The sequence below is a fragment of the Haliotis rubra genome, unplaced genomic scaffold (assembly GCF_003918875.1).
Source record: "Haliotis rubra isolate DU_JTF1 unplaced genomic scaffold, ASM391887v1 Scf76, whole genome shotgun sequence".
NCBI lineage: Eukaryota > Metazoa > Mollusca > Gastropoda > Lepetellida > Haliotidae > Haliotis > Haliotis rubra.
In genome coordinates, this window is record NW_025767479.1 from 1022077 (window position 1) to 1045270 (window position 23194).

Sequence of the window (23194 nt, forward strand, 5' to 3'; positions counted from 1 at the left end):
GTATCTATAAATGTTTAAATTTCATTGAGCCTTCATACACATGGTAAAAAAATTATTTCAATGCTGCCCACCTGTTCTTGCGTCAAATGCGACAACAAAAATGCTACAACATTATCAGGTTCAACAAGAACAGAGGCCGATGTGCTGCCACTGATCGTGATTACGTCGTTGGAAGCGTCACCTCCACTTGATCGCTCATTGTTATCATATAAGTGACGAATTTGTTGTCTCTGTGTTTCATAATCGTCTAACTGGTCAAATTTTAGAAGCGGGGATTTATCATGCTCCGCCATCTTGTTTATTGATAATATGCATTTCCGGAAAGTTTATTTATCTCCCCTTATGTATGCTATTTTTAGTAATATATATAGTCAGTGGATTTCAATCGTCATTAGCAATGTCTCTGTAGCGCAATCGGTTAGTGCGTTCGGCTGATAAACGAAAGGTTGGTGGTTCGATCCCACCCAGAGACGCAGCTAGAACTTAGTTCTTCAGACTTTCGTCTAAAGAGCTACTGTTTTTACCCGGATTATTCTTCTTCTTCTTATTATTATATTTAGGTCTTCAGACGAAAGTCTGGAAGACCTACTGTTTTTACCCGAATTATTATTATTATTAGGTCTTCAGACGAAAGTCTGGAAGACCTACTGTTTTTACCCGGATTATTATTAGGTCTTCAGACGAAAGTCTGGAAGACCTACTGTTTTTACCCGAATTATTATTATTATTATTCCGTATTATCATTATTCCAACCGTTTTTGTGACAGCTCTCCTGACCTAACCGCTTGGTCGATTTTCATGAAACTTTCAGGGATGATAGCCTGTATGCTGAAATTGATACATAGTCGAAAAAATCCCGACTTCCGGCTTCCGGTAAGGGCAGACAACCCAAAATGTCGAAATCTTTACACTTGAATAACTCAAAAACTATAAGAGATAAATTGACCAAATTTTCACTCAATGTAGACAACATCATTCCCCAGCGACTCAACGCATAGCGGAAGTTGGCCGCCATGACATATTTTCCGCAATTTTGGAAAAAACATGTTCTGCCTGCGTTTTGGCCGCTTTCTAGCACTTCAATACACGTCAAACACCCGTAACTCGAGAGTTAAAATGGACGGTCCAGCTGGCGTCCAAAGAAACGGTACAAGTAAAGGTAGCCACGGGGAGTGTATGGGGAGGTCTGAAGACCGCCAGTATTGCCCAGGAGGCAATCCTAGTTTCAATTGTATTTGTCATTGTATATTATGTAACATCTATCATATGTCTAAATGTTTATAGTATCAATGCCATGTAATATAATTAATAAATGTGTATCATTCATGTGCATCAGCAAATCATGTGTATTACCATGATATTATTCATTTATATATCTGTGGAGTTGTCACGGTAACGTGTTGGCAACAGTAGTTATGATTAGTTATGTATATACATGTACGTGTGTGTTTAATGCAGTTGTTATGTAGTAATGTGATTCCTGTCAATTATTGATTGTAAACTTATATTGTCATTTTAACATGTTTCAGGCTAAGCTTTTGTTCATTACATTCGCCTCACACCCCAGTGGAGAATAGAAGCTGTAGATTATCCCTGATATAACTGAGTGATTATACGTGCATTATATTTACATCTCTCGTGCTCATGTGTCCCGATGTCAAAGATTAAGCAATTACGGCTTTTCTCACTAAATAATCTGGGTGAACTCGAGGCTTCATGTTGTATCTGGGGTTACGTTTTTAAAGAGTGAGTGAGTTTAGTTTTACGCCGCTTTTAGCAATATTCCTCCAATAGCACGGCGGGGTACACCAAAAATGGGCTTCACGCAACGTTTTCAAAGTCACACAAACACAGAGATGAAAGCTGTTTTTCATTCACGCAAAAAAGTCAGTTGCCCAAATTTAGGGCTTACATCATAACAATCGAGATAAACCGATCACCATCAGCTCGTTGTATTATGGTAATTCTGTTTGACTGCTCGACGAGCCGAAACTGTAACCACAAGGCCACTCACTGCATGGCATCATATGTTTGCCAAACCATATGCAGAACCATATACCAGGGGCGGATACAGCTTTTTTGAGAAAGGGGTGGGAGGGTTGGAGGTGCACACTATTGAGAAAGGAGGGGTGCACACTTCATTTTCACGAGAGTTTCAATGGTCATTTAATAAACTTTCAGGACAAAAGGGGATGTGCGCCCCTCTGGATCCCCTTATGCAATACGGTGTTTCGAGAGCTTGGGAGCTTGGTTTGAAAGGGAAAGCCCCGGACTTTCCCGCTACAGGGGAGTAATCATTATTGTGTTTTTATGCTTCAAACATTCGAACCCCGTGTAACCTCAAACTCGATTCTGATTAATTATGATGAGTTAAATAAGTGATTTCCATCAAAATCTTTACTTAGGTGTCTTGTATTATGCACAGACATTACATAATAAGTAAAGTAGTCTAGAAGACGTCCCTTCATTGAAACACGGAAGTAAAGGTAGGATGTGCAATGGAAGACGATGTGAGTGTCCCAACCAAGATCGTTGACGAAGTCAGCAGCCACCTACACTGTCCTATTTGTAAGAAGTTGTATAAAGACCCCGTCATCAACATCCGATGTGGACACACATTCTGTAGGAAGTGTGCGTTTTCCACAACCCACTGCCCCGTCGACAACGCGCACTGTGACACCAATCAGCTGGTTATCAACAGGTACCGACGGATTATATCTTTTCGTACATCGTAAGTTTTCGGACGGCAGTGAATACTCGCGCTGTTAGCCGAGAGCCGCGAAGAGGTCATATACACTCGGCTGTCGTTGTGAGGATTGCGTCACATACTTTGGGAATACTCGAATGGTGGCTCATTTTAAAGATATAGTTGTCTTTTGTAAACAAGTTAGTGAATTATTTGGCTGTTGTTCATGCAGTTAGGGAGAAGAGAACGGATGTTCTGTTCTAAATTCATTAACTGAGCATCAAGAGAGTGATAACAAATGAACAGGTGTAGGTTTATAACACTAGTCATGGATGACAACAAGGGTATAGCAATTGTTAAAAGCAGAGGTCAGATGTCTAATTTGCTAGTTGATAGCCAGTTCGTTTCTGACAACCATCTAGTTCTCTACTGACCCCATTTATAGAGCCCTCAAAACATCCTTTCCACAGGTGTATAATGTTTAAACACATGACAACCCCCGTGCCCATCACTACATGAGATACATGAAGTAAGTTTGTCATAGATGATTTGTCTTGAGAAAATGTTCATAAATTTCAGCCGACGTATGTCACAGTTGCTTCAGTCATAAGCCACATCATTCTTATGTACAAAACATTTTTGGTCTGTTTTTGTTCATGTCAGACTTGTGGTAGGCCAGATTGATGACCTGTTGATCTTCTGCCGCTACGGACTCATCAAAGATGGAGATGGCTGGCAAGAAGATCCTAGTGGATGTTCAGAGAAGATTCAGATGGGTATGTATTGATAAGTCAACAGCAGTACACTTCCTTCAGAGAAAACGTATACTGGCAAGTAGCTTGTGTGTGATCAGCAGTAGAAATGTCTTGGCATACAGTGTACTGCACTGAATTCTCACAGCCAGCCTACAGAAATGGGATTGGTTCCCTCTTTTAGGGAGAGGACAGTGTGTCTTTTAACAATGCAGATCTTTGAAATACAAATTATGATTTTGCAACAACCATACTGAAATATTTCTACTGTAGTTAAGGTAGATACTTCTCTAGTGAGAGTGGTTTTACACCGCTTTTAGCAATATTCCAGCAATATCATGGTGGTGAACTGTACCCATGTGAGGAATCGAGCCCGGGCCTGAGCAGTATGTGGAATAAAGTCATCACTATTTAGTCATCTATTATGGCCTGTCATGGCAGCCATATTAAAAATAATTTTTGTCTGTTTAAAACATTTAGCATGTATAAATATTAAAAGCTGATATGCAGGAAATATGTGATGTTTGTCTATAGCCTATCATTATGAAATATGAATGCTGCTTTCATGTTTTTCTTATATCCAAAGTACTTTGTTTCATGTTTTTCAGCATTGTATTATCAACCTATTATTGTTGAAACATGGTGCCGCTTGATGCGAAAACTGGTATTGGTTCAATCTTGCTAGAACAGATCCCATCTTGTTACAATTCCAGGAAAGCGTCAAGATCATGAAACAGATTGCCTGTTTGCCATAGTCAGTTGTCCAAATGCTGCAGAATGCGGGACATTCCGTCGAAATGAGGTCCAGTGCCATCAACAACAGTGTACCTATACTCCGTGTATATACAAGGATAAAGGTACATCCTTGCATACTGCTAATCAAACTTAGAGGAACCATGTTGTGACATCTGAACTGCACAATCTGCATAATGTGTGTAGCTAATAGCAACAACAGGGTGGACGACTTGCTTTAGATTCACTGCAGCCCCCTATTCAATGGAATTGTATTCCTCTGTTGCAAGCAACTCGTGAAGGTTTGGGTTAGAATATTGATCTTCAGTAACCCATGCTTATCGTAATAGGCGACTAACGGGATCTGGTGGTCACGCTCGCTGACTGGGTTGACACATGTCAGCGGTCCCCGATTCCGCAGAACGATGCTAATGCTGTTGATCACTGGATTGTCTGGTCCAGACTCGATTATTTACAGACTGCCGCCATAAAGCTGGAATATTGCTGAGTGCTGCGTAAAACTCAACTCACTCACTCACTGTTGCAAGCAGGAGGTAAACTGTCCAAAACCACAGTGGTCACAACAAGAAACATTCACTGTTTTAGCAGTGGGAGCCAGTGATATTGGAGTAAAGTAGCCAAGCCAGTATGTGCTTAGGGGACAAACTAAAACACTGATGCTACAAATATTAAATAGTTAAAAATATTAGGGATATTTTTCATGTAACCATCCTGACAGCCCAAGTCAACCATTTAAGAAAACAAATATTGATTTAAAAAATGCCTGTACTCAGTAAAATGTCGAGAAGAATTCTGCGTTTCAAATTCCATTTGAAAAGATTGCAGCCAATCAGATTGTGACAGACACTGACCTTCGGTTCCAATTACTGAGAATCTCCATCTCCTGTTCTGGTTTATAGGATGTGAATTTTCTGGGACGCCAGTCAGTGTGGAGGGGCATGTCCGGTCATGTGGGTACCAGGACTCCGACAGTCTTGGATCAGAGGTCATACAGAAGGTAGGTGGCCCCTCATTGCCCTCCATTATGTCCACACCATTTAGGAATGTCATATTAGAAGTAGGCTATATGTTTGTCTGGACTTTGTTGTTACTTAGGTGCAGGGTTTATGCGAGTAGTTGAGAGTTTATTCAACCAATATGGTTGAAGTGCAAATGTTGATTAATGATACCACGTGGTGTTCAGGATACCATGGTGTAGTACACTATAGGCCAGCTGTGAGTGTTTTAAAGAAATACAGCAATTTATAAATATGAACTTTAAATGGTTTTTCCAACCAGTAACTACAACCAAAAGTATGGGCCAAAATGTTTCAAACTTTTGAAACAGCTTCTTTGTGTAAAGGAGAGGTGCAGTGCAAACTTTGATTTCCAGTTTCTCATTTTTGAAACTTAGAGATACCCAAGGGAATCTTTAAATGGATTGTTTTCAAATTTGGGGATCATCTACAGGAAAGGTGCAGTCCTATTTTTAATTTACTTCTCTTGAACTTGGGGGGTGGGGTGGAGTCCCGCATCAAAGTTTTCAGCAAATTACTTTACAATCATTTAGTGGATTTTTGTAACATATGTTATATTTGGGGCTACACTTTCTCAGTAGAGTACAGATTCTAATACTTTTGTTGGGTCGAGTCCCATCCGGGATTCGAACCCACACCCTCAGAGTCAGGCACCTAATCGCCAGCACACAAAGTCAGCCGCCTAACCCGCTCAGCCCAACACATACCAGATAGTACTCAACCCAACAAAAGTACTAGAATCTGTACTTTACTAAGAAAGTGTTATCCCAAACATAGCATATGTTACATTTGACCACTTTCTAAATGGCATTGTGTATTCATTTAATGGATTGTTTTCAGATTAGGCTAATGGTTTCTTTGTTTATAGGAAAGGTTTAAAGTGCTAAGTTTGACAAAGATCTGGTATTTTTTGCCAAGAATAATCATTATTAATTAATTGGAATCATGGTCGGGGGTAGGTTACAGTTATTGAGCCATTATAGATTTCATGTCATTGTCATATCCTAGATGGCCAATCTACAACAAACCAATCAGAAGCTGGAACAGAAGGTGTCCACTTTAACAAAACGGGTTGTTGACCTCGAGTCTGTGCGAGACGAAATGACCTCCCAGCTCAGCACATGCAATAGGTGAGGAGAAGAATCCAATTAACTTGGAGAATGACGTCAATACTAGTTTAACAAAAATCCATTACTTTTAGCTTTTTAACCTCTTATCCCAAAGGGGCAGTGGGTTATCCTAGTAGTTAAAGCGTTCGCTCAGCACGCTGAAGACTTGGGTTTGTTTCCCCACATGGGTACAATGTGTGAAGCCCATTTCTGTTGTCTTGCCTCGATATTGCTGGAATATTGCTAAAAGCAGTGTAAACTAAACTTATTCACTTACTCAGTCTTAACACCAAATAGCTTAGAGACCTGTTTGGACGTTGCTTGTCCATCCCCAGATACAAGAATTATCACACAAAACTCCATGAGTCAATGTGGCTAGCATCACTTGTTAGTCCTCGGGATATGCAGGAACCCTTCCACAGTGGTAACTGGTACCATGGGTCTGCTGTTTTTTGTATTCTGTGGGAAGTATTGATAAAAAACTGTGCAGATCAGTTATATTTGAGTAAGTTCAGTTCTGACATTGATATAACCAGCAGGCCTCATAGTCTCCTACATTTCAACAGCTGTGAATCTGTGAGATCTTGTGTAACACAAGCCCTGCAAAATGTGTTAGCATTAAGAGTCAACAAGCATGATCAGCTCCAGTGCTATTGCAGTTGTATCCAGGCCCTTCAACAGAAGTACAACGACCTACATGCGACTGTGGAGTCCTTGCTTAACACCCGCAGGCCTGTTTCCTTCGGCTCACAGGTGTCGCTGGCGGAGTCCACAACAGGTCAGTCACTTTTCAGCTCTTGTTGGAGAATGATTTCAACAACCATTGGCAGGGACTTTGTGGTAGTGGGTGAATGAATACAGAATATATTCTGTGTGAATGTCTTGTATGAAACTGCTGAAAGAATTCTCAGACCTGAGTTACCTTTCCTTTCGTCAAGGTCAGTGTTCCATCTGTGAAGTTCAGACAACTGCTAGATAACCCTGACAGGCCATCCTTAACTTCAGTGTATTCTCTCTCTCCATGTTATTAACATAAAGACCAGTGGCCCGGTTGCCACGTCTGCTTTGTTTTGAGTCTGACATGAAGTGCATAATGTTAAAGAATCAAATTACTCTCAAACTGGTTGAGTTAAGTGACAGGACAGATGGAGATGAAGATAGAGCTTTGGTCCAATATGACGAGCGGATCCAGTGGGTCCAAGGTATTAATCAGAACAGAACAGAGATCTAGTACACCGACAGAAAGCCATTCAGCATGCAGCAGTTTCCAACAAAACCTGGTTTTCCAGGGGTACACAGTGACAGTGCTCATGTTTTGTTTACCCACAGAATGAGTAATACTGAATGTAGGTGGGGAGTACCTGATGTAGACGGTCTCCTAAGTTTGTTATCCCCCGCACCGCGTTTTGTGGGGGGTATTAAAATGGACTCCGTCTGTGTGTGCTTGCGTCCGTCCGTCCGTGCACATTTGTCTTTTCCGGAGCAGAACTCTAAAACCGTTCAATATTTCTTCACCAAACTTGGCACATAGATACATCTGGTGGTGTACTGGTGCCTTTTGGTAGTTTTGGAATTCTGAATAAAATATTTTTGATGTTTCCATGGCAACAAGTTTGACTTAGCCTGAAATTGGTGGTAGTGCTCTTTTCCGGAGCAGAACTTTAAAAAACCTTTCAATACTCTCCTTCCACTTTTCTATATACACACCTAAATATTTGACATAATCATTACTTGTAGACATAATCATGAAGAGTATTTTGCCATTGCGGGGGATATTGATGACTTTGTCTTCTTGTTTTAACCTACTTCACTTCTGTGACACATGCTGTGTTTCCAGGTGTACGAAGGCGCCGGATGTCTTCCCCAGGTAGCCCGAATGAAGTCCACAAGTATGAGAAATGGGAGATGCCATTCCAGTTCAAGTGCATAGGAACACTCAGGTGCGTCTCTTACCCAACATCCAGAAACACTGTCTATACTCAAACAAATAAAATCAGACTGTGTCTCAAACCTGTTATGTCGTCATGATGGTTTGTATAGTTTAAAACTGTGATTAGATGTCTGCTATGTATCAGTGCTGGTTGTACTTACATGACCGTTTAGACTGACTGACTGACTGAGTTTAGTTTTACGCCGCTTTTAGCAATATTCCAGCAATATCACGGCGGGGGACACCAGAAATGGGCTTCACACATTGTACCCGGGTCTTCGGCATGACTAGCGAATGCTTTAACCACTAGGCTACCCCACGGGCCCTGACCATTTAGATGTCTTCTGTGACAAACTAGAGTTGCACAGGGTTTGAGATTAGTTCATTCATTTACCTAAAATGATTTTCATAAAATTTGGAATTGATTTATATAAAATTTCGTGTAAAATATAATAGCTTTGTTTTGTTGTGAGAAAAATCACGTTTTCAATGTTGCTGATTGTCTGCCATTGTAGCCAGCTCATGCTATCATGGCTTGTTCCAGACATCAGACTGATAGAATACTAAGTGAGCTCCCGTGTCATACCAATTTTATGAAATGAATGAATACTTCTAGTATCTGACCAGCAAAAGTGACACCAGAATAATTCACGAGTTTCATTAAAGTGGTTCTACAAAGCAGCTTGTTTGGTTTATTTATTTATTTATTACGTGGATGCTTTGGTATTAAACTACATGTAAATACCAACTTGTTGTTTATTAACGATGATATCTTCAACAGACAAGTAATAAATAAAGATCTTCATCTAGATCCTGACTAAAATACTGCTGACTATATCATAAAACGATGAAAACTCTTTTCTGTGACCGGGCTGACTTTATGTTGTTACGTTCTGTATCATGTAATTGTCGCCCTTTGGATAACTGGTTCAAGGGGCCAGCATGATTTGCTATGGTATCTGACTGCAAGGGCAGACGTCATGTAATGTGAGACTGTTGCATGGATAGTCAGGACATAGTGTGGTATCTGACTGAGTACAAGGGCAGACGTCTTGTAATGTGAGACTATTTGTTCCAGGGGCCACCAGGATGTAGTGTGGTGTCTGACTGCCTACAAGGGCAGACGTCTTGTAATGTGAGACTGTTTGTTCCAGGGGCCACCAGGATGTAGTGTGGTGTCTGACTGCCTACAAGGGCAGACGTCTTGTAATGTGAGACTGTTTGTTCCAGGGGCCACCAGGATGTAGTGTGGTGTCTGACTGCCTACAAGGGCCGGCTGTACAGTTCGGGAGCAGACGGTCAGATTAAGGTGTGGGACCTTGACCAGCTGGCTAGAGGCTGCATACAGACACTCAGTGGACACACAGCAAGTGTAAGTAGTAATGAGGGGATGTGGGGAAGTTTTCAAGGAATGGTTCTCATGTGGAAGTGTATTTCCCTGGATTTTATCAAGAATGATATGAACTAGAAATCTTCTGATACAGCTAATTACAAATTGCGACCAAGCCTCTCATCTTTGAGATTTTTCAAAACAAAAGGACGTGTGGTAGTTCGACACAAAATGTGCCGGATACTTTGCAACGTGACTAAATTACTATCATTCCCCAAGGTCTGTTTCAGGTCAGTTAAACACTTATTGTCCTTCAGGTCTACTGTTCGGCAGTCAGTGGTGGGTATTTGTACACAGCTGGAGACGATAATACAATCCGAGTCTGGGATACTGAGAATGGCGGGAGCGTGAAGACACTGGAGGTATGTCTAGCATTGCAGTAGGGGCTATCAGGTCTGCAGTATCCTATACAAGGCAGTTGGTTGTGATGTATTTAGTTTGTATGTTGTTTAGCGACACACTCAGCAATATTGTGGCGATATAATGGCGGGCTGTAAATAATCAAGTCTTCTCCAGACAGTCCAGTGATTCTTATCATGAGCATTAATCTATTTAATCAGGACATGATAGCATGCATAAACAAAGTGAGCGAGTCTGACCTCCCATCACCTCTTACTAGGGCTGTAACGATGCCTCGAACTATCTATGGATTGCAATTGTTGAGTCTCCGATAGCAATTAATCGATGGTAGAAACGAAAGACTATCGATGCATCAATGGTATGTATGACTGTCGATACTCTAGTAATCGACTTTCGTTGATAAATATGCAGCTCAAAATACAGGGTTTGGGTGCAGACATGCAGCTTCATTGAGTTTATTGTTTAACTGATCATTTACTTGAACTGTTACTACTTCAACTTGTTTTTGTTTCATATAAACCATGCATTCATTTGGGAAATGACTTCAAATGGGACGATTCAAGGAGAAAAAAACTATTGTGATAGTATTGCAATAGTATGTTGCAATAGACTATCACTATCGCAATAGTATGTTGCAATAGACTATCACTATCACAATAGTATGTTGCTATCGCAATAGTATGTTGCAATAGACTATCTCTATCACAATAGTATGTTACAATAAACTATCTCTATCACAATAGTATGTTGCAATAGACTATCACTATCACAATAGTATGTTTCAATAGACTATCACTATTGCAATAGTATGTTGCAATAGACTGTCACTATCACAATAGTATGTTGCAATAGACTATCTCTATCACAATAGTATGTTACAATAAACTATCTCTATCACAATAGTATGTTGCAATAGACTATCACTATCACAATAGTATGTTGCAATAGACTATCACTATCGCAATAGTATGTTGCAATAGACTGTCACTATCACAATAGTATGTTGCAATAGACTATCACTATCACAATAGTATGTTGCAATAGACTGTCACTATCACAATAGTATGTTTCAATAGACTATCACTATCACAATAGTATGTTGCAATAGACTATCACTATCACAATAGTATGTTGCAATAGACTATCACTATCACAATAGTATGTTGCAATAGACTGTCACTATCACAATAGTATGTTTCAATAGACTATCACTATCACAATAGTATGTTGCAATAAACTATCGCTATCACAATAGTATGTTGCTATCGCAATAGTATGTTGCAATAGACTGTCACTATCACAATAGTATGTTGCAATAAACTGTCACTATCACAATAGTATGTTACAATAAACTATCACTATCGCAATAGTATGTTGCAATAGACTATCACTATCACAATAGTATGTTGCAATAGACTATCACTATCACAATAGTATGTTGCAATAGACTATCTCTATCACAATAGTATGTTGCAATAAACTATCTCTATCACAATAGTATGTTGCAATAGACTATCACTATCACAATAGTATGTTGCAATAGACTGTCACTATCACAATAGTATGTTGCAATAGACTATCTCTATCACAATAGTATGTTACAATAAACTATCTCTATCACAATAGTATGTTGCAATAGACTATCACTATCACAATAGTATGTTTCAATAGACTATCACTATTGCAATAGTATGTTGCAATAGACTGTCACTATCACAATAGTATGTTGCAATAGACTATCACTATCACAATAGTATGTTTCAATAGACTATCACTATCACAATAGTATGTTGCAATAAACTATCGCTATCACAATAGTATGTTGCTATCGCAATAGTATGTTGCAATAGACTGTCACTATCACAATAGTATGTTGCAATAAACTGTCACTATCACAATAGTATGTTACAATAAACTATCACTATCGCAATAGTATGTTGCAATAGACTATCACTATCGCAATAGTATGTTGCAATAGACTATCACTATCGCAATAGTATGTTGCAATAGACTATCACTATCACAATAGTATGTTGCTATCGCAATAGTATGTTGCAATAGACTATCTCTATCACAATAGTATGTTACAATAAACTATCTCTATCACAATAGTATGTTGCAATAGACTATCACTATCACAATAGTATGTTTCAATAGACTATCACTATTGCAATAGTATGTTGCAATAGACTGTCACTATCACAATAGTATGTTGCAATAGACTATCACTATCACAATAGTATGTTGCAATAGACTATCACTATCGCAATAGTATGTTGCAATAGACTGTCACTATCACAATAGTATGTTGCAATAGACTATCACTATCACAATAGTATGTTGCAATAGACTATCACTATCACAATAGTATGTTGCAATAAACTGTCACTATCACAATAGTATGTTACAATAAACTATCACTATCGCAATAGTATGTTGCAATAGACTATCACTATCGCAATAGTATGTTGCAATAGACTATCACTATCACAATAGTATGTTGCAATAAACTATCACTATCACAATAGTATGTTGCAATAGACTATCACTATCGCAATAGTATGTTGCAATAGACTGTCACTATCACAATAGTATGTTGCAATAGACTATCACTATCGCAATAGTATGTTGCAATAGACTATCACTATCACAATAGTATGTTGCAATAGACTGTCACTATCACAATAGTATGTTGCAATAGACTATCACTATCACAATAGTATGTTGCAATAGACTATCACTATTGCAATAGTATGCTGCAATAGACTATCACTATCACAATAGTATGTTGCAATAGACTATCACTATCACAATAGTATGTTGCAATAGACTATCACTATCACAATAGTATGTTGCAATAGACTATCACTATCACAATAGTATGTTGCAATAGACTATCACTATCACAATAGTATGTTACAATGCAATAGTATGTTGCAATAGACTATCACTATCACAATAGTATGTTACAATAGACTATCACTATCACAATAGTATGTTACAATAGACTATCACTATCACAATAGTATGTTGCAATAGACTGTCACTATCACAATAGTATGTTACAATAAACTATCACTATCACAATAGTATGTTGCAATAGACTGTCACTATCACAATAGTATGTTACAATAAACTATCACTATCACAATAGTATGTTGCAATAGACTATCACTATCACAATAGTATGTTGCAATAGACTATCACTATCACAATAGTATGTTGCAATAGACTATCACTATCACAATAGTATGTTGCAATAGACTGTCACTATCACAATAGTATGTTGCAATAAACTATCACTATCACAATAGTATGTTGCAATAGACTATCACTATCACAATAGTATGTTGCAATAGACTGTCACTATCACAATAGTATGTTACAATAAACTATCACTATCGCAATAGTATGTTGCAATAGACTATCACTATCAGAATAGTATGTTGCTATCGCAATAGTATGTTGCAATAGACTATCTCTATCACAATAGTATGTTACAATAAACTATCTCTATCACAATAGTATGTTGCAATAGACTACCACTATCACAATAGTATGTTTCAATAGACTATCACTATCACAATAGTATGTTGCAATAGACTATCACTATCACAATCGTATGTTACAATAGACTATCACTGTTGCAATAGTATGTTGCAATAGACTATCACTATCGCAATAGTATGTTGCAATAGACTATCACTATCGCAATAGTATGTTGCTATCGCAATAGTATGTTGCAATAGACTATCTCTATCACAATACTATGGTACAATAAACTATCTCTATCGCAATAGTATGTTGCAATAGACTATCTCTATCACAATAGTATGTTGCAATAGACTGTCACTATCACAATAGTATGTTGCAATAGACTATCACTATCACAATAGTATGTTACAATAAACTATCTCTATCGCAATAGTATGTTGCAATAGACTGTCACTATCACAATACTATGGTACAATAAACTATCTCTATCGCAATAGTATGTTGCAATAGACTATCACTATCACAATAGTATGTTGCAATAGACTGTCACTATCACAATAGTATGTTGCAATAGACTATCACTATCACAATAGTATGTTACAATAAACTATCTCTATCACAATAGTATGTTGCAATAGACTATCACTATCACAATAGTATGTTGCAATAGACTATCACTATCACAATAGTATGTTGCAATAGACTATCTCTATCACAATAGTATGTTGCAATAGACTATCACTATCACAATAGTATGTTTCAATAGACTATCACTATCACAATAGTATGTTGCAATAGACTATCACTATCACAATAGTATGTTTCAATAGACTATCACTATCACAATAGTATGTTTCAATAGACTATCACTATCACAATAGTATGTTACAATAGACTATCACTATCACAATAGTATGTTGCAATAGACTATCACTATCACAATAGTATGTTACAATAGACTATCACTATCACAATAGTATGTTGCAATAGACTATCACCATCACAATAGTATGTTGCAATAGACTATCACCATCACAATAGTATGTTTCAATAGACTATCACTATCACAATAGTATGTTTCAACAGACTATCACTATCACAATAGTATGTTACAACAGACTATCACTATCACAATAGTATGTTGCAACAGACTATCACCATCACAATAGTATGTTGCAATAGACCATCACTATCACAATAGTATGTTGCAACAGACCATCTCTATCACAATAGTATGTTGCAACAGACCATCACCATCACAATAGTATGTTTCAACAGACTATCACCATCACAATAGTATGTTGCAATAGACTATCACCATCACAATAGTATGTTTCAATAGACCATCACTATCACAATAGTATGTTGCAATAGACTATCACTATCACAATAGTATGTTGCAATAGACTATCACTATCACAATAGTATGTTGCAATAAACTATCACTATCACAATAGTATGTTGCAATAGACTGTCACTATCGCAATAGTATGTTGCAATAGACTATCACTATCGCAATAGTATGTTGCAATAGACTATCACTATCACAATAGTATGTTGCTATCGCAATAGTATGTTGCAATAGACTATCTCTATCACAATAGTATGTTGCAATAGACTATCACTATCACAATAGTATGTTTCAATAGACTATCACTATTGCAATAGTATGTTGCAATAGACTGTCACTATCACAATAGTATGTTGCAATAGACTGTCACTATCACAATAGTATGTTTCAATAGACTATCACTATCACAATAGTATGTTGCAATAAACTATCACTATCACAATAGTATGTTGCAATAAACTATCTCTATCACAATAGTATGTTGCAATAGACTATCACTATCACAATAGTATGTTGCAATAGACTATCACTATTGCAATAGTATGTTGCAATAGACTGTCACTATCGCAATAGTATGTTGCTATCACAATAGTATGTTGCAATAGACTGTCACTATCACAATAGTATGTTTCAATAGACTATCACTATTGCAATAGTATGTTGCAATAGACTGTCACTATCACAATAGTATGTTGCAATAGACTATCACTATCACAATAGTATGTTTCAATAGACTATCACTATTGCAATAGTATGTTGCAATAGACTGTCACTATCACAATAGTATGTTGCAATAGACTGTCACTATCACAATAGTATGTTTCAATAGACTATCACTATCACAATAGTATGTTGCAATAAACTATCTCTATCACAATAGTATGTTGCAATAGACTATCACTATCACAATAGTATGTTGCAATAGACTATCACTATTGCAATAGTATGTTGCAATAGACTGTCACTATCACAATAGTATGTTGCAATAAACTATCTCTATCACAATAGTATGTTGCAATAGACTATCACTATCACAATAGTATGTTGCAATAGACTATCACTATTGCAATAGTATGTTGCAATAGACTGTCACTATCGCAATAGTATGTTGCTATCACAATAGTATGTTGCAATAGACTGTCACTATCACAATAGTATGTTGCAATAGACTATCACTATCACAATAGTATGTTTCAATAGACTATCACTATCACAATAGTATGTTGCAATAGACTATCACTATCACAATAGTATGTTTCAATAGACTATCACTATCACAATAGTATGTTGCAATAGACTATCACTATCACAATAGTATGTTGCAATAGACTATCACTATCACAATAGTATGTTGCAATAAACTATCACTATCACAATAGTATGTTGCAATAGACTGTCACTATCGCAATAGTATGTTGCAATAGACTATCACTATCGCAATAGTATGTTGCAATAGACTATCACTATCACAATAGTATGTTGCTATCGCAATAGTATGTTGCAATAGACTATCTCTATCACAATAGTATGTTGCAATAGACTATCACTATCACAATAGTATGTTTCAATAAACTATCACTATTGCAATAGTATGTTGCAATAGACTGTCACTATCACAATAGTATGTTGCAATAGACTGTCACTATCACAATAGTATGTTTCAATAGACTATCACTATCACAATAGTATGTTGCAATAAACTATCACTATCACAATAGTATGTTGCAATAAACTATCTCTATCACAATAGTATGTTGCAATAGACTATCACTATCACAATAGTATGTTGCAATAGACTATCACTATTGCAATAGTATGTTGCAATAGACTGTCACTATCGCAATAGTATGTTGCTATCACAATAGTATGTTGCAATAGACTGTCACTATCACAATAGTATGTTTCAATAGACTATCACTATTGCAATAGTATGTTGCAATAGACTGTCACTATCACAATAGTATGTTGCAATAGACTATCACTATCACAATAGTATGTTTCAATAGACTATCACTATTGCAATAGTATGTTGCAATAGACTGTCACTATCACAATAGTATGTTGCAATAGACTGTCACTATCACAATAGTATGTTTCAATAGACTATCACTATCACAATAGTATGTTGCAATAAACTATCTCTATCACAATAGTATGTTGCAATAGACTATCACTATCACAATAGTATGTTGCAATAGACTATCACTATTGCAATAGTATGTTGCAATAGACTGTCACTATCACAATAGTATGTTGCAATAAACTATCTCTATCACAATAGTATGTTGCAATAGACTATCACTATCACAATAGTATGTTGCAATAGACTATCACTATTGCAATAGTATGTTGCAATAGACTGTCACTATCGCAATAGTATGTTGCTATCACAATAGTATGTTGCAATAGACTGTCACTATCACAATAGTATGTTTCAATAGACTATCACTATCGCAATAGTATGTTGCTATCACAATAGTATGGTGCAATAGACTATCTCTATCACAATACAATGTTACAATAAACTATCTCTATCACAATAGTATGTTGCAATAGACTATCACTATCACAATAGTATGTTGCAATAGACTACCACTATCACAATAGTATGTTTCAATAGACTATCACTATCACAATAGTATGTTGCAATAGACTATCACTATCACAATCGTATGTTACAATAGACTATCACTGTTGCAATAGTATGTTGCAATAGACTATCACTATCACAATAGTATGTTGCAATAGACTATCACTATCGCAATAGTATGTTGCTATCGCAATAGTATGTTGCAATAGACTATCTCTATCACAATACTATGGTACAATAAACTATCTCTATCGCAATAGTATGTTGCAATAGACTATCACTATCACAATAGTATGTTGCAATAGACTGTCACTATCACAATAGTATGTTGCAATAGACTGTCACTATCACAATAGTATGTTGCAATAGACTATCACTATCACAATAGTATGTTGCAATAGACTATCACTATCACAATAGTATGTTGCAATAGACTGTCACTATCACAATCGTATGTTGCAATAGACTATCACTATCACAATAGTATGTTGCAATAGACTATCACTATCACAATAGTATGTTGCAATAGACTGTCACTATCACAATAGTATGTTGCAATAGACTATCACTATCACAATAGTATGTTGCAATAGACTATCACTATCACAATAGTATGTTGCAATAGACTATCTCTATCACAATACTATGGTACAATAAACTATCTCTATCGCAATAGTATGTTGCAATAGACTATCACTATCACAATAGTATGTTGCAATAGACTGTCACTATCACAATAGTATGTTGCAATAGACTATCACTATCACAATAGTATGTTGCAATAAACTATCTCTATCACAATAGTATGTTGCAATAGACTATCACTATCACAATAGTATGTTGCAATAGACTATCACTATCACAATAGTATGTTGCAATAGACTATCACTATCACAATAGTATGTTGCAATAGACTATCACTATCACAATAGTATGTTGCAATAGACTATCACTATCACAATAGTATGTTGCAATAGACTGTCACTATCACAATAGTATGTTGCAATAGACTATCACTATCACAATAGTATGTTGCAATAGACTATCACTATCACAATAGTATGTTGCAATAGACTATCACTATCACAATAGTATGTTGCAATAGACTATCACTATCACAATAGTATGTTGCAATAGACTATCACTATCACAATAGTATGTTGCAATAGACTGTCACTATCACAATAGTATGTTGCAATAAACTATCTCTATTACAATAGCTGGTTCTCTATGCCACTGGATGGCGAGACATTGGCGTGGCGTGGTTCCTATGTGTTTCATTCAATCATTATCCCAGTTATTTTATCTTCCTAGCTTATGAATAATATGTAACTTGACTAAGATTCAGATTTTTTATTTGTGGCCAGACATGTAGCATCCCATTGTCATAAGATCCCATTGTCATAAGATGCTATTGTCATAAGATGCCATTGTCACAATGACATCCTACTGATGTCCTGGCGGGATTCCGGTTACATCCAGTCCCTGTTTGTGTATCTAGGGGTCTGGCTCAGTGATTTGGTTGAAAACCCCAACTGTGTAGATTGTTGCTCATGATATCAGTCACTGTTCTTCCTGCCCCAGACTTGATTATTTACAGTCACTGTGAGCTTAGTCATGTGACCTTATCCTATGACATCATTAAAAGCGACATGTGTCGCTTTTGTCAGTCTTAGCTCTGTGTATTTTACCCATCATGTTTACATTACTGCCATGTCAGTTAGACAGGCTGCATATATAGTGTTGGCGGGAATACAGATGGTGTAAGGCTGTTAGGCATTCTTTTCAAAATTTGTGTTTTATTTTGAAATAAATAACCGTGTAACAACTTCACAATGTTGTTTTGATTAGGTCACATATGCCATAGATTTGTAATCTAATGATGCTGGCTGCAGTGTTAGATAGTTTGTGATAATTGTGCTTTAAAGTTTATCAAAGCTTAATGTATTTGGATAACGTATCCTTTTTCTAAATGAATTTACCAGAAAATACCCTACTCTCTGAGCTGCTTGTTGTAATTGTGTTGACAGAGCGCGCCCATGACAACATCATCTGTGCCATGACAACCACCAAAGAATACCTCTTTACCTCGTCATTCTCTCTCATCAAGGTATTGTTCCCCTACAACCTAAATAATAATAAATACTATAATAGTTACCTTTGTGTGTGCCTTTTCTACCTTGATATCTATGTGTTCTTCTGCAACCTCTGTAGCCACTTTGGTGTTTCTTTAGAATCTGTGGGCTGATGGGGTAACCTAATGGTTAAAACGTCTGCTCGTCACACTAAAAACCCAGGTTCGATTCCCCACATGGGTACATTGTGTGAAGCCCATTTCTGGTTTCCCTCGCCATGATGTTGCTAAAAGCAGGGTAAAACCATACTCACTCAATTAGTTCCATCAGCATGTTATGTAGATCAGAAAATGTTCTAGGTTGTACATATTTTGCTTGAAGTTTCTGACTGGTGATATTTTTGTTATCCTGAATAGGTTTGGGAACTGAAGACTCTTGCCTTAAAACAAGTGTTGTCTGGTCTGCATCACTGGGTCAGGGCTCTAGCCTTCAGCTATAAGAAGGTGAGTTTATATGATGGGACTTAGGCTTCATCATGCTTAGAGAACGTCATGTTATTGATGCAGGTGGAACTGTTTGGGCATGGGTAGCATGGTTGTTTAATTTGCTGTGCAGAGTTGCTTCCCTTGGGCAAGTCAGATTCTTAGTAGATTTATGTCATTAGTTCAGCTGACAAGGCAGAACCGACGCCATTGTCACGTCTGCAGACAACAACTTCACTGTTACAGTTTTCATCAACAGAGTAAGAGAGGTGAGGTGAAATTTGATTTAACATTGCATCTGAGGTTTTTCACTTTCACATATTGTGAGCTGCATGCAAATGGTTATGACTGCTTGAACTTGGTCAGATTTCAGCAGGTTTTACGGTGCTAGCCCACTGAAATGAATGCAATACTTAAAACACAGAAGACTCCCAGTGCTGATGATAGACAAAGTAATAGCATAAAGGCAAGTATTTATGGATGTAAGCTTCTTTATTTCACCTGAGGAAGGAGTAAGAATATACCCCGAAACTTCGTGTCCTTCAAAATAAATCAAAGTAGTTGACATCCATAAATTCTCGCCTTTATGTGTATCACTTCTAAATGCCGTTCCAAGACTAAGTTAATAGCAAGTATAGTCTTTTATGTCTTTTGAGAAGACATGGCCAGGGTTGTGAACGACCTTCAGCTTTCCTGGCCTATTCTCTCCACTAGACCGCTGCAGTATAGATAGCATGGTCAGATGGTTTGATGTGAGATGCATTTCAGGACAAGCTTTACAGTGGGTCTCACAATGCCATCAACGTCTGGGACTGCACCGACTCCTTTGCAGCGTTGGGCACCATTGAGCACCAGTTTGGATCAGTCCACTCCCTGGCTGTCACACAGACTTACATCATCGCAGGTAATGCAGGTATGGCGTCTGCATGGCTTGTTTCTGTGTCTCCAGCAGCTAGTACTGTATACTATAGCTCATAACACCTAACTGCTTCACTGGTAATGGGTTACTGGTGAATGAATTCAACTTTATAATGGCACAACTGATTTAGTTGGTAGCAGTTATATTTCATCCAGTCATAATATCAATTTAAATTCCGGAGGAAATGGTGCATGATATTACCTTAGTTGTTTAACTACCTTAGTTGTTAAATGAGAACATCTGTTTTTTAAGTGCATTAATACGTTCAAGATTTTGATAAAAAACAACATAATCACACTGAATATAGGACTTTGTATGCTAGCTAACTAGTACCAGCTTATAGACATATTTAAACAAGCATGGATGTAAGGTTGGAGATCTTGCTGCAAGTGTGAGTCCTTTCAGTGATGGAAAGAATAATCATTTCCTGACTTGATATTCCTACATGTTTTCACAGGAACATACAACCAGAATATTCAGTTATTTGATGCTACCACCCATGAACATGTGACCAACTTGTGTGGCCATATTGGAACTGTGACATCACTAGCTGTGCCGCCATCAGGCCGCTTCCTGTTTTCTGGGTCACATGACAGTAATGTGCAGGTAACTCTCTCTGAGGTCTCAGACAGTGTTTTATCTTCGGATGTGTGTTAGGAAGTGAGGAATTGAAAGAGTGAGTGAGTGAATGAGTGAGTAAGTGAGTTTGGTTTTATGCCATGTTTAACAATATTCCAGCCATATCATGGCGGGAGACGCCAGAAATGTTGAAAGAGAGAGTCTGTGGTGTGGATGAGGGAAAAGCCAGTGGTGGATGTAAATAGTCTGTTGGAGGAGGAATGTGATTGTCATGTGTACAATGTGTTGGGGAGGAATAGGGAGAGAGTCTGTGATTTTCATGGATTGGCTGAATGGAGAAATTTCACAGGAGTTACCCATTCTGTGTTTAATGTGTGATTATTAGACTGTCTGTCTTGGCTGATTATGTATCATTGTTCCCCAGGTAAGTTGATTGTTGTCTTAGCTATTATCCAATGGTTTGGAGGCACATTGATGAACAGCATGAGCATCCATGTCTACAGCAAGGCATGTTTCTACCACCACCCGATGCCGTTAGTTGCCTCTTGCGACAAGCATGGGTTGCTGAAGACCAATTCTAATCCGAATCTTCACGGGTCACTGACCTAAATGTAAACTAAAACATATGTTATACGAATCATGCTATTGTTGCTTCTCACATTTCCAGTTGTGGAGTCTGGAGAAAATGCTGCCGATCCAGACCCTATCCCGCCACCAGGCCAGTGTGAACTCCTTGACGCTGTACGGCAATATCCTGTTGTCTGGGTCAGAAGACCATGAAGTAAAGGTGTTCAGATATTTCCAGCTACAACATGGTCAGTTCTAACTGGGTCAAAAGGTCATGAAATATAGATCTTCAGACACAACATGGACAGTGTCTAACTGGGTCAGAAGATCATGAAATACACAACTACCCCTGCTGGACCACGTCTGCTGCTGGTGACAGAATCACTTCCTGTGACAGTATCCTGATTATCCCCAAGTGTGATAATGTGATAATAACCAGGAGAATCATTCACTCATTGTCATTGGCCAATCACTTATGTACTCATATGTAATGGGGCAAACAATTGTGACATATAACAGGGATGTGTTTCATCAATCCATTTTGTATTTTTTTAACACTATGATAAAATGATTTCGTTGAAATGTGATGATATTCATCCAGGTGTCATTCTAAGTTGAGTCATCGCTGATTCCTGAAGGATAAGAACAGATAAAGGATAAACGAACTGACTGACCAATTTGATCTGAATAATTATTAAAATGAATTACCTTTGAGGAGTTGTTATGAAAGTTACCAGATGTGTTCATGTGAATGACAATTAAACTGTGGATAGTTCAACACTTTATTACCTGAACTTAACAATACTGATATTTCATGTTAGTGCAAATATATGTTGTTTTTAAGTTCCCAGTCAATTGTTTACACTTTCGAACATGGGAAAGTCTTTGACCCGAACATATTTTCTTCAGATAGGAAAATAGAATAGTTCCAACTTATGGTAACAAGTTCTTGTTTGTCACAGTGTTTGACTGTATACTTATATTATATACTTAATCATCCCAGAAGTATTTTTTAAGTGTTGGGTAGAAAAATAGTTCTAAACGTTGCTTGTTATTTTCTTACCCATGCTTCAAGATTTTAGAAGCTTCAGTATTGAACATTGGGCCAGAAAGTGTCCTGATCCAACCAGGGCCCTGATC

At 37.4% G+C, this 23194-nt stretch overlaps 1 protein-coding gene and 1 non-coding gene across 4 annotated transcripts; both read left to right on the plus strand.

Moving 5' to 3' along the window:
• The first annotated feature begins 399 nt into the window (after positions 1 to 399).
• Positions 400 to 473, plus strand: Trnai-gau. Its single transcript has one exon. It is a non-coding gene; the product is annotated as a tRNA-Ile (tRNA).
• Positions 474 to 2334: 1861 nt separating this feature from the next.
• LOC124260279 (E3 ubiquitin-protein ligase TRAF7-like) lies at positions 2335 to 22724 on the plus strand. 3 transcript variants are annotated; one of them, XM_046694544.1, is made up of 14 exons: positions 2335 to 2701; positions 3350 to 3462; positions 4152 to 4295; positions 5091 to 5188; positions 6216 to 6337; positions 6976 to 7094; positions 8154 to 8256; positions 9477 to 9618; positions 9894 to 9998; positions 19465 to 19542; positions 19924 to 20010; positions 20758 to 20893; positions 21366 to 21514; positions 22155 to 22724. In XM_046694544.1, the coding sequence occupies exons 1-14, from the start codon at positions 2499 to 2501 to the stop codon at positions 22311 to 22313; spliced, it is 1758 nt and encodes a 585-aa protein (XP_046550500.1). In that variant the 5' UTR covers positions 2335 to 2498; the 3' UTR covers positions 22314 to 22724. The 3 variants fall into 3 exon arrangements, with proteins under 3 accessions (XP_046550500.1, XP_046550499.1, XP_046550501.1); XM_046694543.1 differs by having other exon boundaries at positions 2338 to 2701; positions 20758 to 20902; XM_046694545.1 differs by lacking the exon at positions 2335 to 2701 and adding an exon at positions 3191 to 3215 and having other exon boundaries at positions 20758 to 20902.
• The last annotated feature ends 470 nt before the right edge of the window (positions 22725 to 23194 follow it).